At 35.3% G+C, this 20179-nt stretch overlaps 1 protein-coding gene across 1 annotated transcript in view; it reads right to left on the bottom strand.

Annotated features, from left to right (window-relative positions):
* KCNK2 (potassium two pore domain channel subfamily K member 2) overlaps positions 1 to 20179 on the bottom strand; it is a 163604-nt gene that overhangs the window by 107680 nt on the left and 35745 nt on the right. Inside the window, exon 3 of the mRNA XM_024133841.1 lies at positions 10591 to 10708. Within this exon, the coding sequence (XP_023989609.1) occupies positions 10591 to 10708 (118 nt within the window). The remainder of the gene's footprint in view (positions 1 to 10590; positions 10709 to 20179) is intronic.

Raw genomic sequence — 20179 nt, forward strand, 5'->3', positions numbered from 1 at the left:
TTTTTTTTAACATCTTTATTGGAGTATAATTGCTTTATGATGGTGTGTTAGTTTCTGCTTTATAAAAAAGTGAATCAGCTATACATATACATATATCCCCATATCTCTTCCCTCTTGCGTCTCCCTCCCACTATGCCATTTTATATGACTTGAGCATCCATAGATTTAGATATCTGTGAGGGTTCTGGAATCAATTCGCCCTTGGATACCAAGGGGTGACTGTACTCTAAATGCTAATGGAATCCCTATATAATATCATCAGTGACAGCTAAATCTCTGCCAAGAAGCTAAAATTAGAATTTTATATATTGATTTTTATTTTCATTTTGAGATAGTTTCACTGATGAAACCACTGTATAGGGAGATAATTTTGGATCACAATCTCCTTCACTAGCACAATATTAGATGTGAAAAATGAAAATCTTATTGCAGTGATGGAGTTAAGGAGACATAGTTTGAGAAAGCAAATTAAAATAGAAACTATTTTACTTTATTATAATGTTTAATTTATATTATATGTTGCCTTAAAATATAAATTATGTTGCCTTAAAAATCTAAGAGATATATATCCCACAAAATATTATATTTTATTATAATGTTAATTACTTATTTTATTGTAATGTTTAATTACTTTGTATATCAAATAACATTCAAGGAGGTATCTAATTAGTATATTTGTTTATGGAAGTTATTAGAGCTGTCACAAAATATCTTGGTTCTTCTGAGCATAAGGTAGGATAGCATCTCCCCACCTACACTCTTGAAGTTGGTCTGACCAGTGTCACGTGAGTAGAAACAATGTGTGCACGTATATGAAGCATGATTAGCCAGTGTTCAATTTCCCATGGTCTCCTTCTTATGAGCAAGAACAATGGGCAGGGCCCTCCTGTTGACCCACACAGGACGTACAATGTGATCAGGAAATAAACTTTTTATTTTGTAAAGTCATCAAGATGTGAGGATTGTTTACTATAGAAAATAACTTAGCAGATCCTAATATAGAGGCATAGATTTTTTTAAAAATCATATAGAAAAAAGATTTATAAAAATATTAATTTTTATTCTATTCAACTAAGAGTAACACCTTGTTTCATTATATATTATTCTGATGATCACATTTTGGATTATCTAGATATCATTAAAATCAACTCGTTTCATTAGATCAAAACAAATTAACTAGATGAAGAAACTAGTCAAATCTAACACTTAGCATTGTGAGAATAACTGGTTTGAGCAAACCTTAATTATGTGAAGGCAACATTATATATATTATAAGAATTAAAATGTGTGGATTAAAGCTTTAGGAAAGAATGTGTTTTCTTTCTTTGTTAACATTAGTAATAGAAATAAATGTAGTATAAATTTTAATAAAAATTACTTTAGTAACAAAATTAGCTTACTTAAAATTAGTATACTGCCATTCAATGTACAAGCTCTTTTTACATACATAACTTTATTTAACCTTCACAACAGTTCTGATTGTGAGAAACACTAGCCCCATGTGACAAATAAGAAAATTAAGGATAATAGAAGAACTGTGATTTGCTCAAGAATATAACCGTAGCTAGTAGCAAAGGCAGAAACCTAAACTTAAATTTTATGAAATGAAATCTGATGTTCCTTCTACTGACTCACTCCTTTGAAAAAAACAGGGAGCAATATTTTCATTCTAAGCTGTACTATGTAAGTACAACTAGGTTAAGTGTCTGCATGAATATGTACAGCACTTTATTTACTTGCAATATAATATTTATTAGGAGGTCATGTCTACATCTATTTTTTTATGCATCAAATGATATTAAAACAGTTTCCCAACAGTTAAAAAGATGATGCATGACATCTTTGTTAGTTTTATTAAGTAAGTAGGACATGAGCTGATCTCACAGAAAAGGATTTACCATGAGAAGGAATTGTTAGTACAAATGAGTTATAATACTCACTATTTTATATTCATGTACATTCCATTGAGTGAATGGACCATAATTTACTAAAGCATAGCCTTTATGTGGGACAGTTTGAGTGATTTCCATTTTTATATAGTATAAATTACACTGGGATAAACATTGTCAAGTAGGCATTTTTTAATATTTTGGATTATTTCCTTAGGATAGATTCCCAGAAGTAGAATTACTAGGTTAAAGGATATGAACATTTTTATGACTCTTGAAACACACTGCCAAATTGCTTTCCAAAAAAAGGTTATATCAATTTACAATGCCACCAGCAATATAGGAAAGTGCCCTTCTCATAATATTCTCACAAGTATTTGGCATCTTACAGCTTTTAGATTCATAAATTTTGTAGAATTATATATATATATATCTTATATTTTTAAGGCAACATATAGTTTAAATAACCTCCAATTCCTAATCTGTCCTTTAACTGTCTATGATGAGTTGATATTTTTATAAGTCTATTTAGAATTATATGTGATGTATATTAATCTTTTTTCATAGTACAAACTGCTTTGTCTATTTTGATGTTTCAGCTTGGTGACTGCATGTGTATGTGTGTCAGGAAGCATACAGAAGATTCAATTTTTGTACCTGGTCAAATACACATTTCCTTCTGTGATTTTTTCTTCTGTTGGTTGTTAGCATAACTTATCATAACTCATCTCTATCTATATTAAGTAACCAAATTATTCTAACTTTCCCAAGGAGTGATTTTTGAAAAACTTAACTCTTGAATTCAACTGTAATTTATGTTGATGTATAAGGCATGGTTCTAAGTGATCTTTTCCATACTGGGAACTAGTTACCTCAATATCATTAAGTGAATAATCCTTCATTTTTCATGTTTTAGATGAAGTCTCATTTGTTATATATTAAATCACCTAATTCTTATTCAAAATAAACAGACAAAGAACAAAAAACAGAGTTTTCATTAAGTTATCTACAGGTACCACTGAAATTACCTATTAAAACCTGCACTCTTTAAACAGGAGCTACTTAGGCTGATTAAGATTTATTCCATACCCTTTCTTTCTTTTTCCTTCTCTTGCTGCTTGCCTTTGGGAATTTCACTCTTTGTTAGCATCTCCAGTAAGGGAAACTTAAGCTTAAAGAGGAGAGGTACAACACATCAACCAAATTTGCCCATGTTTGCTGTTTTTGCTTTAAAAATAAAGTTAGAAGGGGAAGAAGTTTAAGATTAGTAATTAACATGCATTTTTTGATGACCTGTGACTTTCAAAAGTTCATAATATCAATATTTTCCCCAGTGGTAATTTAGAACCAAGAGATGGCTGCGTGGAATTCCTTTGTGTTTAGAATTAGTCATTATCTGCATCGTACCTTATGTGCACACAAACCACAATACTTACACATGGACCTAATTTGGCACAGGTACTTCTTTTGTAAATACCATGTTATTTTTACAGTACCACATAAATAACAATGCCAATTTTCCAAGAGTAAGATTGCACAAGTCTAGATTTTTTTTTAAAGGATTGGGAAGAAAACAAATATGTAGCATAATTACTAGCTTAAAGTAGACAGGCCCAGACAAATGTTATTACGTTTCTTCCCTATCAAATGCAATACTTGAGACCATTACAAAAATATTTTTCTGATAATCAATCTCACCTAGTTTTAATCATATTCCGAGCAATACTTGCATATATAGTGGTCAATGAGATGCTCCATAAAATCTATAATCTATAACAAACGTGCTGCATTTCATATAGTGGTTGGGAAGGGGGAAATGACAAGATTAAAAATAGATTCTGTATTTATTCAGGGCATGAACTTCATGACAATTCTTTGCTTCCAATTTTGGGGTAATTTCATGATCACATCATTTGACAGTGACTGATTTCCCGAAGATTAAAAATATGTTATCGCAAACTTTTCAAAAGTGGGCAAAAATATATAAAAGTATATTTTGTTACAGAATACAAGCAGCTCCTGCCTTGAACACATCCAAGATGTGGATGACTACTAGGCAGATACCATAGCCAGCCCTCCTCTCACTGGCACTTCTGGTTTCTTTTATATCTATACTTTCTTGCTCTGCATTCTACTACCAAATAATAATAATAATAAAAAAAAACATTGCCTCACTCCTGTGAAGATTACATCCTTAATGCTCCCAAATCCCCTTCCAACTAGCACAGGATTCTGAGTACTAGGTACTCTGAATTAAACCTCTTTGTGCTGATTAACATACATACGTAATGAGAAAAGATTTGGAGTCTGTAATACTATTTATGCAATAATTCTGCTTTATTGCCTATCAAATATAATTTTTCACTCTGCAATCTTAACTACCGTTCAGAAGGCATTTTCTCTGAAGAATAAATGCATTTTAACTTAGAAAATAAACCTATGTGAAGGTTCTGAATGGTAGGAATTGATGTTAATATCTTGAGATAGGTTTTATTTTCATTAATTTTAGTGGATGGGAAGAGAAACAGAGCATCAAAAACCCAAAACAATTTCTTAATTTCAGCTTCTGTATTTCAACTGCACAACACCAGAATTACAGATTTTGGAAAAAGAATTATCTACTTTAACAAACTGGCATAAAGAAAAATGCAATGAGATTGTGGAGTCAGAGCTGGAAGTCACCTTGCAAGATCATCTGCCTTTTAAGCTGCCTGAAGGAAGCTCAGTGTTTCCAAAATCCAATATGCAGTTCTCAGAGAACAGCCAAGAGACTAGTGAAATGCCATAGAATTATGAGTGTACCAAATTAATAAGATAGCACCCAACACCCAAAGCTGCAATGACATCATCCCCTGGGAAAATGCTGACTGTCAAATTCTACACCACTGCTTCAAGTCTGTTCATTTCCAAGTTCAGACAGTGGTTTCATGAGATTACAAAATTGAACAAAAAAGATCTTACACCTTTTCCCTCACCTTTTAAGTTATAGCTTTTTTACCAACATAAAGGTCCTAGACTCTCTGCTAAAGATATGCATAGGCTTTACAGGCTTTTCATCCTATAGTCTTGACATTTCCAAAATTGACCTCTTCTTTTTATCTGGAACTGTTTGTTAAAACTTTCTTTAACTTTTTTCCCTGTTTTTTTCTAATCTTTCTTTAATTTTTTTCCCTGTTTTCTAATGCATAATTAAGCATTATGCTAAACAGGTAAAATAAGAGTTGGCAGAAAATCTGTGACCATTGTCATAACAGCTTCAGCAATTCAATAATTCAATCTAGGTAAAAGGAAATTGAAAGTCCCAGTGGCTGGTTCAAAATACAGAAAAACTAAACATAGAAACTATATACCTGAATCCAATCTCTATAACTCAAGGAGTGGAAAACAAGAGTGCTTTGTAAATACGAGAAATGTTACTCCAAGGAAATGTTTCCCATAAGACCTAACATGATGCTTTGGGATCTTAAAGTTGCTGTAGACCATAGTGGTGTCTTGTTATTTGCATTCTGACACTCAAAGATCAGGATGATTCAGTGATAAGCTTAGGCAAATCCGGTCCGGGCATTCCAGTTTACTTTCCACTGGGGAAAATTTTATTATATTTTAATGCCTTCAGGGAATAAAATCACCTTACATCTTATTCTAATCTTTAAATTGACCTCAAAATAGAATACAGTTTTCCATTACATCATTTTTGCCAACAGCCTTTCCTAGAGTTTAAGTGATTTCTTATTAGCTTTAAAATAAAATTTAAAACACTAACCCGGCCCCCACCCACGGCCCCATTCTCAGAGATAAGTGTATCTCCATCCATAAACTCTCTTTTTAAGATCATGCATCCATCCACTTTTCATCCTCCTCACTGCCACCTCCGTAGTTCAAGTCAACATCTTCTCCCATATGGAGTAATGCAATAATCTTCTCATTCGCCTTCCTGCTTTCCCTCTTGCCCTCTGAACAGCAGCCTGAGTCACATCAGGACTCCCGCTTAAATCTTTCAGTGGCTTCTCACTGAATTGAGGATATTGTCATGACCTACCAAGTCCTACATCCGCTGGCCCCGTTCATCTTGCTAACCTCGCTTCTTCTTTGCCATGCTGTGCCCTCTGCCTGAACTCATCTTTGCACTCTTCTTTCCCTGGCTGATTTCTTCTCATCCTTTAGACTTCCGCTTAACTGTCACCTGCTCTGAGAGCTCTTGAATCAGTCTGCTTTAGAGCACCTGCCACTCCCTGCTCTGGCTCCACCACCTACTCTTGATCACGCACATGAACTTCTTGTAGAGCATTTGCTGCCATTGATAATGGTCTTGTTTTTAAGTGCACTGACTGATTGTTGGGTCTCCTCAACCCCAATGTGAGCTCTGGAGGGAGCCTGTCCACCTTGTCTTTCTAGTCTGTCTGAATTAAAGAATAAACCAACAAATAAAAATTGAGGTGGGAAGATGACTAAAATGAAGCTTCCTAATATAACACCATGTATAAAATCTTGGCCATTATTTTAAACTCCTTTTTCTTCACAGGATCAACTAGGACTGCTTATGAACTACCAGCCTGCTGCCTAGATATTCATTTCATTTTAATAGTCAACATTTAGATGCCTCTCTCTTTGTTGTATTAGTCTCCAAGGCCTGTTGATTCCCGCAGCTAATTATTTCAACCTTTTGTCCTAATCTCATCTTTCAACACCAACTCCAGTCCTCCCAGTCAATACTCCCCTTCTGTGGATCACAGAAATGGTCTCCTAACTGTTCCCTCACCGTCAGTCTCCACGTATCCTCTTCCTGACAGATGCATCTTCTAATGTCACTTTTAACCTGTCACTTCGCTTTCCAAAATATCCATGTTCTTAGTACAGTAGGTCCAAAATTCTCAAAAACCAAATTACATTCAACTGTATTCTTCCCATGTGAATCAGTCAATAATATTTCCCATTACTCCTTTAAACAATTCCTCTGGTCTACTCAAATACTTACTTTTCTATCCTTGAAATAAGTCAGACTCATTCTCTCTTGGTGTTTTTGCTTAGCTATCTCACAGACTGGGAGGCTTTTTCCCCTCCATCAATCTAAACCAAAACATTTTCTTCAAAGCATAGTTCAAATCCAACTTTTCTAATTAAGCCTTTCCTCCCCGTTCCAGCCCACATGTTCTTTCCTTTTTCTCAATTCTTACAGCACTGAAACCATTGTTCCATGTAATATTTGATTATACAAGACCTATTTTTGTTATTATTCCATTATTTCCTAATTGTAAATTTTATCTCCCAAATTTGATTGCAAACAAGGACTGTGTTCCTATTTCCTTTTATACTCCCAGCAGTGGCAAAAGTAGCATAGATCCAATAGGAGCTACTACGTTGACTTAATGATTTACATGGTTCTAAAGATGAATCCCTTCAACTACAAACAACAATTTTAGATGACCTGTAATTTCTAAACAGACCATATTCTCTCTTACCCCTAATCTTTCCCACATGAACTCCTGATGCCTGGAATGCTCCCATTCTACCTTTATTCATCTGGGAAATTCCTAATTCTTTTTCCAATCTCAAATAGGACATTTATCAAGGAAAGGAAAGTATTCCTTGCTCCCTTTTTACCCACCCACCTACCCCAGTATCTATGTACAGTGTCACTCCTATACATTCCCACCGAATGCTCTTAAGCCATAGCACCTGGCATGCTATATTGTAAATGACTATCTGCCCACGGGCCTCCCTGACTGGTCTGTGTGCCACCTGGGCTCAAATAATTTATCTTTTAGCTTTATAGTAGCAGACTATCATGTTTTATTATTTTTTGCATAAGTAAATGAACAAACAAAAAAGTTAGTAATGAAGCCCGTTTAAAGAGCTAAGAATTTAGTGTAATAAGTTATCAATTTAGTGTTATGTAACTTCCAACAAGGTGCAGTTCATATCATTTAGAATCCCCATTTGTTTTTAATTCCAAAAATAATTATTAAGCACCCACTATGTGTCAGGCACGGGGGATACAGAAAAGACTCAAACACATAAAAATCCCACAACTTGCATCTTATTAGGTGCAATAAGCAGTGGGGTATGGTGTTTGCTCTGAATGAGTTGGAATCCAGAGAATATTTCTGAGCAGGTTTCTTTCTACATGGATGCTGGCACTGAGATGATGCTGGCTTGGACCAAAATGGTGGCAGTTTGAATGGCGAGCAGTAGTTAAATTATAGATCTACTTTAAAGGCAGAGCCAACAGGACTGACTGATGAACTGGAAGCAAGGAATGAGAGAAAAAGAATAGTCAGGAATGGATGTTAGTCTGTGCAACTGTGAAATGGAATTTGTGAAGGGCTTGGAAGGGTATGATTTTGAAAACAGTGTGTAGATATATGAAGAGATTCTCTAAAATTAGGTCTTACATTTTAATATTCTATTTTGTATAACTGAACTTCTCTTGGGCATATTTCTAATGAATAATAAGGGTCACTTCTTAGAAAAACTGTTAACACTGAGTAGAAAAATCTGGGACAGTTCAGCCAATGCAGGTCCATGAATCACTGCCTGTATCAGGCACCCTACAAGAGCAACTGCAACTTTTTCTCCCAGACGGTCTCAAGTTTTATTTTTTAAACGACTAATACAGTGTAGCTTAGTGCTAGAGGTTACAATTTCTATGATTTCTAAAAACCACTTCAAAGATCACACAGTTATTATCATTAGCAATATTAATAATTACACTTTGAATTTTATTAAATAATGACTTGGATATCTCTCAAATGGAGACTTATGAAAGAGGCCAAAATTTTTTCCTTGCCCTAGACCATAATCTAGTCCAAGGTCAGAGGAGATGGCCTTGACCTAGGAGTAGAAGACCATGGAGTAAATGTCGGTGACCTAGAATGACTTAATCCACCTAAGACTGAGATAGAACAGTAAGAGATTTGGGCTGTCAGACAGCTACCTAAACAACCTAAATAATCAGCTACTGTGCTTAATGGCTATAATTTGGGGGTAAGGCTGGTAATACAGTTTATTTTTTTCATGTGTTGAAGTATATGTCTGCAAAACTTACTGAATTTGGGATTCGAAAAATGAGACTGTTTATAAACACAGGATGCAACACTAAGTCTGTATAATGACTAAGTCTCTTGGAGAATAATTTAGTGGTGGTCATGATGAGTTATAAAGTGGACATTTGAGTTTTCATTGGGCAGAAACAAACAATTCTCACTCAGTCTGTGAGCTTTTTTTTCCTTCCAGACTCTAAGTAGTTTACACAATAAACAGTTATTTCCATAGTAGAAATGGCCAAGATGTCTAAGCTCCAAAGTTAACCTGTTATTATGGTTAGATATCAAGGTTGCCATTCTTCCAGATTTTCGCAGCCACACAACTTTTGACCTAGCTGATGGAGATGTAAGAGTAAACATAGCTCTCTGACTTCTTAACAAAGGCAAAAATCAACATGCTAAGGTATTTATTTCACTGGCAAGTGTTCCAGCACAAAGAGGCATTACAGTGGATTCACATAATGACAGGACACTAGAAACTCCTCTCAAAGGAAAATTCTAAGCAGGAGTTCATCCATAAATTGTCCATGTTCACTTATTTAGGACTTTGATATAAGGTACTCATTTGAAAACTATATACACTTCATAATCTATCAATGACATCGAAGAATAAAATTAAAACTTTTAGAATCGTAATTCACACACCCAAATCAGAGGTCAAGCCCATGAGAGGAAATCTCATCACAAGCATGTGTGGAAGGGGAGAATTCCCTTTGCACACATATTTTCTTCATAATTGTGATGAGTCAATTTCCTTCTCTTTATTGAAAATTATGCTTTAAACCCACCTCCTTCCATGGAACAAGACAGCTGTAATTCCTCCCAATCCTCACAGCATGGCAAGCATGGCTTTCACTATGGTGTCTGCATTTATATCCTCTGGATATTTCTTGGGCACTGAAGGACTAACTAACAGAAGAGAAGTCATCTACATGTACCCATTCTGCTGCCTAGTGGGTGCTGAGTGCATGCACGGTCAATCCCAAACAAGAGACCATGTTCCACTGTGACCCTTTTTAACAGTATGACATACAACATGATTAAAAGGTAAAAGGACAAGGGCTTAAACTTTCATTTTTTTGTAATCTTAATATTTCAGTGTTAATTTTTTATACATCTGTGTTATTAGAAAAACATAATGCATGAAAAAGGCCTGAAATAATCATAATAGACAAGTATATAAGAATAGGACAATCTGTTCAAATATAGAGTTAAATTTTACAAGTTGAAGAACGTGATATCAAATAAGAACTTCATGAAAAGAATGTCAAAATTGTACTCAAATCGTTTCTTTCTGTACTAAAGAATCAAAGATGCAGGAAAATTTTAAACTACTTGTCCCCCCAAAAAAATCATCATTTCAAGCTATTTCCTGATGTTCCTGTCCTCTAGTCAAATGACTCAAATGAACTGCTCTCGAGTTTCATATGGATTTTAAAACAGGATTTTAAACAACTCGGTATTCTGAAACAATAACTAATTCATTTCCATCATTCCTTTGTTCAAACCTTTAAACTCTCTTTTCAAAATCAATTTACTGAAATCTAGTTTTCTACCTAAAGTAGACCATTTTGACCAACTGTAAAAAAAATTCAAACACGTGAATTTTAGCTCACAAGCTGTACCAAAATTAAAAAACAAAATAAGTTGTCTCCTACCTATGGTTGTAATAACAGTGCCAGCAAAGAAGAAGGAACTTCCCAAATCCCAGTGACTGATTTGATTGGAGGTGTTTCCTAAAGGTATAATCCCTGCATTTATTGCTGCCACTATTTGCTGCAAGTTTAAAAAGAAATTTATCAGTACACATGAATCACATGGCGGCATCAAACAGTATATATTCCACCCCAGACGACCAATTAGACAAAGAGCATCAATTCTAAGGTTTGCTTTTCCATTTAAAGTATACAATATAGGTTAAAACTTTACACTAAAGAATTTAATACATTAAATTATAAGAAAATTATATTTGATATCGAGTGAATGAATCTGCATAAAGCTTATCATACTGTCTTATGATGTGCATTCATATCATCCAGTACCATATTTAGCAACTTATTTGAATTAACAACTAAATATAGCAATAATTTTTAGTAAGCACCACAGAGTTAAAATATCAGATTGCAAACTACAATTTAAATATGATATAATCGCTTCATAAAAAAACAAGTATTTCCAAAGTGCTAGTCATTTTGAATGGTAAACATAGGTATCCGAGCCTGGGTTGTGTATAGCAGGAGACAGTATAATATCAATGAGGTCCAACACAACAGGCTAAAATGACAAGGAACAGACAACAGCACTTCATCATCAAGCTTGAGTCAGTTCATTTATATCGAGATTCTTAGAATCTCTACAGATTTTTATAAATTCTATGACAATGAGTATCATCAATGACCTGTAGATGACAGTCAACAATATTCATATAGGAACACTAGAATCTGGATGCTGCTTTGAGACAGACAGAAAGATGATATTATGATCCCTTCTTAATCATCAGATGTTAGGGAGGGAAGAGGGCGCTCCAGAAACACAAACATAGAAGAGAATAAGTTAGGAAAAAATGTGTAGTAAAAGAGAGACATATAGATGGTGGCAAAAGACATTTCTGTTGGAAATACAGTTTTTAAATCTTTATCACTTCATTTCCAGAATTTAAAGGAAGGACCTTCATTTGATAGGCAAGGAAATTAAAGACCAAGAAAGGTAAAGTGACTTGTTTAAAGTTATATAGTTTATTGGCAAATTGACAAAAACTACACCGTGAAAATGGAGGCACTATCTGAAGTTAATGACATGTAAATGACATGTAAGTTAATGATAGAAACTATCTGAAGTTACTATCAGATGTAAATGAACAGGTAATCCAGAGCTGAAATGCAATATAAAATCTGTTGTCTGACTCATCTTAAACTATAAATTGAAACTTCAATAGTTAATTGAATTGTAATGTTTTTGTTTACTTTTACAATGATATATATTCATTATTTTAAAAACTTAGGAAAATACAGCAAGGCATAAAGAGGATAATAAAAATTTTTCATAAATCCAGAATTCAGAGACAACCACTGTTAATGTATTAAGGTACCTACTCCTGGCATTCTGCTACACATTTTACATAACTGGATTTATGAACTATATGAAATGTATTCTCTATTTTTATTTAATATTATTCTATATGTGGTTTTCCTTGTCATTACCATATTTACTTAATCATTGCCCAATATGTAGACATAAATGCTGTTCTAAAATTTGTCTTATTATAAAAAGTGCTGCTATGAACACATTTGCATATAAATATTTTTTCATTTCTGAATATTTTTGTGGGAGAGATTGCTAGAAATAAATTTGCCACATTGAAGATTATGAATATTTTAAAGCACTTGATGTATAGTAGCAAGTAGCTATCCAAGAAGGTTGTTACAATTTATAATTGCCCCCCAGCAATGTACAAATGCTTAGCAATACTATTACCTCTGATATTAATATTTTATCTTTACTGAACTGATAAGAATTGTTTACATTTACGTATCCTTTACTGAGTGAAGTTGAACACTAGTGTTTCCTTTATCATATATTAAATGCACACGAATACACATATGTACACATATATGCACAACACACAATGAAGCTGGTTTTGAGATAACTGATTATCTGACTCTCTGCTGTAAATATAATATCAGATAAGGTAGGTCTCCCTGATTATCCTTCTTTGAAAAACGTTTTTTTGCAGTTACTAACCTATTATTCTTACATAAACTTAGGAATCATGCAGTTAAATTTTATAGAAATTTTCATTTTCACAGGTTTAATATATTTCTGTTGTTTGGATATATGTGAAATCTATAAATTAATTAAGAAAAATGAGCACTATTATAATAGTGAAACTTCCCATCAAAGAACACGGTGTGAATCTCCATTTACTGAGTCTCCTTTCATATTCTGAAATAGACCATTTTTTGTTATACTCCACATAGGACTGTAAGGTCATTTTTAGATATTTTACTTTTTTTCCATTTTATATTATAACTGGTTATTGCTGTTGTATACACAAGTATATATTGCCCATTCTTTGAGCCAGCAACTTTCAAACTTTTTTATCTCAGAACCACTTTACGGTCTCAAAAATTATTATAGACATCAAGGAGCATTGGAATGTGAGTTATAACTATTGATATTTATATTTTTGAATTTCTAACTTTCAAAATGTTTTGATTAATTCATGTAAAAGTTACAATAAGCCCATTATATGTTAAAATAAGTTAACATACTTTTATGAAAAATAATTATGTTTTCCAAGGCAAGGATTTAGTGAGAAAAGAGGCATTGTTTTAGAATTTTATAAATCTCTTAAATGCCAGGCTTAATAGAAAACAGATTCTAATATATGCTTCTGCAACCAATCTGGAAAACAGTATGGTGAGTCCTCAAAAAATTAAAAACAGAACTACCATACAATCCAGCAACTCCACTCTTGGTATTTATCCAAATAACGTGAAAAACATTAATTAAAAAAGATACATACCCCTATGTTCAGTGCTACATTATTTACAATAGCCAAGACATGGAAGCAACCTAAGGATCCATCAATAGATGGATACATATATAATGGAATATTGCTCAGCCATCAAAAAGAATGAAATCTTGCCATTTGTAACATGAATGGACCTAAAGAGTATTATGTTAAGTGGAATAAGTCAGACAGAAAAAGACAAAAACCATATGATTTCACTTATATATGAAGTCTAAAAAACAAAACAAACAAAGCAAAACATAAACTCATAGATACAGAGAACAAACTAGTGGTTGCCAGAGGGGAAAGGGCAGGCAGCAGGGTGAAATAAATAAAGGAGATTAAGAGTACAGACTTCCTCATAAAATAAATAAGTCACAGGGATGTGATACATGGCAAAAGGAATATAGTCAATAACACTGTAATAATTTTGTATGGTACAGAAGGTTACTAGGTTTATCATGACGATTATTCTGTAATGTATTTAAATGTTGAATCACTATGTTGTATACCTAAAAATAACATAATACTGTATGTCAACTGTACTTTAATTAAAAAGTATATTTTTATATTTTATAGACATTTCTTCAACACATTCATTTATTCAAAAAAATATTTATCAATTTTTTATGGTGCTAGACAATGGGGAAACAACAGAGAAGTGAAAACATGGGTGGCATAGATGAGAAAAGATAAGGCATGTCTTTAGATTCCACCCAATTAAGTAAAATTATTTTATTTAGTAGAAGCAAGCTAATTCCTCCAACAATTGACCTAATATAGCCTCCATAGCTAGCATCATCATTTTAGCCTATTCTTTTGCTTGTCAGTGACGAGGTTCAGCATTACCCAGACATTTGGATAAGTTCCACAAATTATTTAAACCCAAAAGAAGCAAATGTAGACTTAGAGACAGTAATGTCTGGCAACGTGTGGGTTGTGAAGAGTTATCACAGAGCTGTGATTACTGCAACAGAGGCTTGAGATGGAACCAGGAATATGTCAAATCACTATGAGAATAAGTCTACCGTGAGGTCCTTTCTCTGGAAGATTCTTGTAAATTTATATTTTTAAAGAGGATTATTTATTTATTTATCTCTCTATCTATCTATTTATTTATTTGGCTGCGTTGGGTCTTCGTTGCTGTGCACAGGTTTTTCTCTAGTTGCGGAGAGCGGGGGCTACTCTTCATTGTGGTGCGCCGGCTTCTCATTGTGGTGGCTTCTCTTGTTATGGAACACAGGCTCTAGGCACGCAGACTTCAGTAGTTGAGGCACATGGGCTCAGTAGTTGTGGCTCGTGGGCTCTAGAGCGCAGGCTCAGTAGTTGTGGCACACGGGCTTAGTTGCTCCACGGCATGTGGGATCTTCCCAGACCAGGGATCGAACCTGTGTCCCATGCATTGGCAGGCGGATTCTTAACCACTGAGCCACCAGGGAAGCCCTATTTTATATTTTTGTATGAGGTCCCCTGGTCAACATTCACTGGAAAATTGGATGCCCTTGATAAGTGCACTGACAGGTCTAAGAGACCCTACAATTTCAACGTCAATTCAGGCCATCAGAGCACTTAACAGATGTCTTCATGAGAACTGTTTCTGTATGTGCCATATTATGTGATTAAAATAACAATCACTTCATCTGTATAAAAATTCACTTTTCCACTAACTGTAACTTTTGTGGACAATCAAGTCATGTTCACAATTTATGAATAAGTTGAATTTTTTAGGTTAGGGTAAAGAGAATGTGGGATCCTAGGCATTTAATCCTGAAGTACTGATTAAGGGAGGATTTCCAAATTTAACATACAATGGAAATAGTATAAAATACCCTTGACTGGATTCACACTCAATTTTTGCTTTTCAGTTAATTGACAATCATAGAATGTGCATTAAGGAAAGGCAATTGCAACACAATTCTAGTCAAGAATAGGAGCTTAAACTTAAGAAATAGAGCTCTGAGAGGCTTATTTCCTAGAGAGGATAAAGGATAAATTACTCATAAAAGTAATTATAAAAAATCTTGGTTTCCATGACAATGATGGCTTTAGAATCAAAGTTCACTGAGTTCTAATGTGAATTTGTGTATTCTTGAATTGTAAGAAGTTTCTGTCTCAATGTCATCTGGTGTTTTGGAACTATATCAAGCTTTAACACCGAACAACAATAAGACACACTTATTTGTAATTGTAAGAGACTAGTATAGCCTTGGAACTCAAGGCAATCAATGACAATCATGAAAATGTTCCTGTGTGTCCAATGCCCAGGAACAACTTTAGCATGTGTTATAAAGTACTTGACTAGCTATTTTTTCATTGAAGGAAAAGATATTATAAAGTAAGTACCCCGGGGAAGGCCTGAAGAATATATTATTTTCAGAGTAGGTTATATTGTGGATCTTAAAATACAAGTTCTGATTTCACATTTTTTTTCCCTTTGCTCAGATGCTCAGATGTTCATGTTCACCAGAACAATACAAACTGTTCTGAATGCCTTCCATGAATTCCTCCTCTGTTAACATCATAACCAAGATTTCATTAAAATATGCTATCATACCTAGAATCCTAAAAGTAGGGTCACATTAATAATTTGAAAATTTTAAGTGATATAAGAATTCTAAACTGCAGGTACAAGGCACTGGCATCTAACTGGGCTACATCAAAGATGTATGTGTAACTGGTTCAATGACAACCTCTTTTAACTGGATATTTAAGATTGATCTCATTTCTTCTCCTCTGAAAAAGGACATTACTTCAAATAAATTGATATAGTAGCTAAATCCAGTTATAATTATACTGATATCTGTATAATTATACAGTTCCTCAAAGGGGAACAAGTATTCTCTTGCCAAATTTCTGTAAGACACAATTTTATATCTTTTTTGGTCACTATTTCCTTGTGGAAGAACTAATTTCATCCTGAGTGGAGGCTAGCCTTTAGGAGAGAAGTCAAATCACACATTCACAACACTGCATCTGACCATTTCAACCATATAAACAAGACTATCTTGACTTGAAGAATGCATAATAAGGAAAGCAAAATAATGATGCTCTTATTGCCAAATGACTTTGTGGGAAGATGTTATGTAGGTATCATTGCTATTTATTGTTACACCACAAAAAAATCATCATCAACCATCAATAATATGCAGCAATGTTTGAGGACTGTTGCTAAAGGCTGCAGGATCCTTATGCATGTTATCCTTAACCTCTGGCTATGCAGCAACATCATGATTACCTAATGCCAGATGATGTGAACTGCTCTGAAAAGTGCTGCTAATAAAACCAGAGAGTATCTCAAGATGGCCCTTACTCTTACAGGCTCAGAATTCAAATACAGCACTGGGAGATCCTAGGCAACCTCGATCAGCAAATTTGAATCAATGAGTAGTCACATTTGTTTATCCATTTTCTAGGTGCTTTTCAGAAAATCTTTACTAGACAAACATATTTGTCTTAAATGTTATTTATAGACATCTTTTGCATAAGAAGCTTCTCTTCTAATGTCAGTGACATATTGTAGTCCTAATCCTGGGACTGCTTCTTGGGCCATTATACATATTAAATTAAGTTCAGCCAAGCAGTAGCATTACAGGGCTCCATGGCAAACTTACATACAAAGGCAGCCCATAACATCCTTTGTACCACTGAGAAAAATCCCCAGAAACCAAAACCATCTTCTTCACATTTGTGTCCTTTCTTGGTATTCTGGAGACTAAAGCAGTGCCATAGGCTTCCCCGCATGAGATAATATTTCTGTCAGAGTATCAACTGGGACTGTTGACGATCCAACGAGGAAGCAAATAACTTCCTAAAAACCATACCATATTAGCATACTGCCCCACAAAAATATTCCAGTAGCAGCTCTCAGCTAATGATAATACTGGATGAACCATGTAAAATTGCCAATATCCAAGCACTTTTTGCCCTATAAAATACCAATTCCATATTAGCATACAAGAGAATGGTATTTATGTTTTCATTAACACTGTGTAAAAACATGCTAACTTTCACTGAGTGTAATACTTATTACTGCAGAATTAAAGTTAATACGAGGCAGACCTGCAAGATGGCGGGGGAGTAAGACGTGGAGATCAATTTCCTCCCCACAAATACATCAAAAATACATCTACATGGGGAACAACTCCTACAGAACACCTACTGAACGCTGGCAGAAGACCTCAGACTTCCCAAAAGGCAAGAAACTCCCCACATACCTGGGTAGGGCAAAAGAAAAAAGAATAAACAGAGACAAAAGAATAGGGATGGGACCTGCACCTTTGGGAGGGAGCTGTGAAGGAGGAAAGGTTCCCACACACTAGAAGCCCCTTCACTGGCAGAGATGGGGGGTGGGGGGGGGGAGCTTCAGAGCCACAGCGGAGAGCGCAGCAACAGGGCTGCAGAGGGCAAAGAGGAGAGATTCCCGCAGAGAGGATCAGTGCCACCCAGCACTCACCAGCCTGAGAGGCCTGTCTGCTCACCAACTGGGGCGGGTGGGGGCTGGGAGCCGAGGCTCGGGCTTCGGAGATCAGAGCCCAAGGAGAGAGGACTGGGGCTGGCTGGGTGAGCACGGCCTGAAAGGGGCTAGTGCGCCACACCTAGCCAGGAGGGAGTCCAGGAAAAAGTCTGGAACTGCCTAAGAGGCAACAGACCATTGTTTTGGGGTGCGTGAAGAGTGGGGATTCAGAGCACCGCCTAAATGAGCTCCAGAGACAGGTGCAAGCCGCAGCTATCAGTGCAGACATCAGAGACGGGCATGAGACACTAAGGCTGCTGCTGCAGCCACCAAGAAGCCTGTGTGCAAGCACAGGTCACTATCCACACCTCCCCTCCCGGAGCCTGTGCAGCCCACCCCTGCCAGGGTCCCGTGATCCAGGGACAACTTCCCCGGGAAAACACACGGCACACTTCAGGTTGTTGCAATGTCACACGGGCCTCTGTGGCCGCAGGCTCACCCTGCATTCTATACCCCTCCCTCCCCCCGGCTTGAGTGAGCCAGAGTGCCCTAATCAGCCGCTCCTTTAACCCCCTCCTTTCTGGGTGAAGAACAGATGCCAGAGGGCAATCTACATGCAGAGGCGGGGCCAAATCCAAAGCTAAACCCCAGGAGATGTACAGACAAAGAAGAGAAAGGGAAATTTATTTTTGCAGCCTCAGGAACAGTGGATTACATCTCCACAATCAACTTGATGTACCCTGCACCTGTGGAATACCTGAAGAGACAATGAATAATCCCAAAATTGCTACGGTGGACTTTGGGAGCAACTGTAGACTTGGGGTTTGCTGTATGTGACTGACTAGTTTCAATTTTTTATTAATCTTAGTATAGTTTTTAGTGCTTGGTATCATTGGTGTATCTGCTTATTGGTTTAGTTGCTCTCTTCTGTTTTTTAAATTACTTTTACATTTTTTAATTTAAATAATTTTTAATATTTTAATTACTTTATTTACTTAATTTTATTTTATATATTTATTTTTCTTTCTTTCTTTCTCTCCATTTTCTTCTGAGCCATATAACCACACATTCTTTTCAAGTGCACATGGAACATTCCACAGGAGGGATCACATACTAGGCCACAAAACAAGCCTCAGTATATTTAAGAAAACTGAAATTATATCGAGTATCTTTTCTGACTACAATGCTATGAGACTAGATATCAATTACAGGAAAAAAACTGTAAAAAATACAAACACACGGAGTCTAAACAATACACTAATAAATAACCAAGAGATCACTGAAGAAATCAAAGAGGAAATCAAAAAATACCTAGAAACAAATGACAGTGAAAACAGGATGACCCAAAACCTATGGGATGCAGCAAAAGCAGTTCTAAGAGGGAAGTTTATAGCAATACAATCCTACCTCAAGAAACAATGCAAATAAACAACTGAAATTTACACCTCAAGCAATTTGACAAAGAAGAACAAAAAAAACCCCCAAAGTTAGCAGAAGAAAAGAAGTCATAAAGATCAGATCAGAAATACGTGAAAAAGAAATGAAGGAAATGATAGCAAACATCAATAATGCTAAAATCTGGTTCTATGAGAAGAAAAACAAAATTAATAGACCATTAGCCAGACTCACCAAGAAAAAAAAGAAGACTCAAATCAACAGAATTAGAAATGAAAAAGGAGAAGTAACAACTGACACTGCAGAAATACAAAAGATTATGAGAGATTACTACAAGCATCTCTATGCCAATAAAATGGACAACCTGGAAGAAATGGACAAATTCTTAGAAAAGCACAACCTTCTGAGACTGAACCAGGAAGAAATAGAAGATATAAACAGACCAGTCACAAGCACTGAAATTGAAACTGTGATTAAAAATCTTCCAACAAACAAAAGCCCAGGACCAGATGGTTTCACAGGAGAATTCTATCCAACATTTAGAGAAGAGCTAACATCTATCATTCTCAAACTCTTCCAAAATATAGCAGAGGGAGGAACACTCCCAAACTCATTCTACAAGGCCACCATCACCCTGATAACAAAACCAGACAAAGATGTCACAAGGAAAGAAAACTACAGGCCAATATCACTGATGAACATAGATGCAAAAATCCTCAACAAAATACTAGCAAACAGAATCCAAAAGTATATTAACAGGATCATAAAACATGATCAAGTGGGTTTATCCCAGGAATGCAAGAATTCTTCAATATATGTAAATCAATCAATGTGATAAACCATATTAACAAATTGAAGGAGAAAAACCATATGATCATCTCAATAG

Source organism: Physeter macrocephalus, chromosome 4, assembly GCF_002837175.3.
Source record: "Physeter macrocephalus isolate SW-GA chromosome 4, ASM283717v5, whole genome shotgun sequence".
In the NCBI taxonomy this organism is placed as follows: domain Eukaryota; kingdom Metazoa; phylum Chordata; class Mammalia; order Artiodactyla; family Physeteridae; genus Physeter; species Physeter macrocephalus.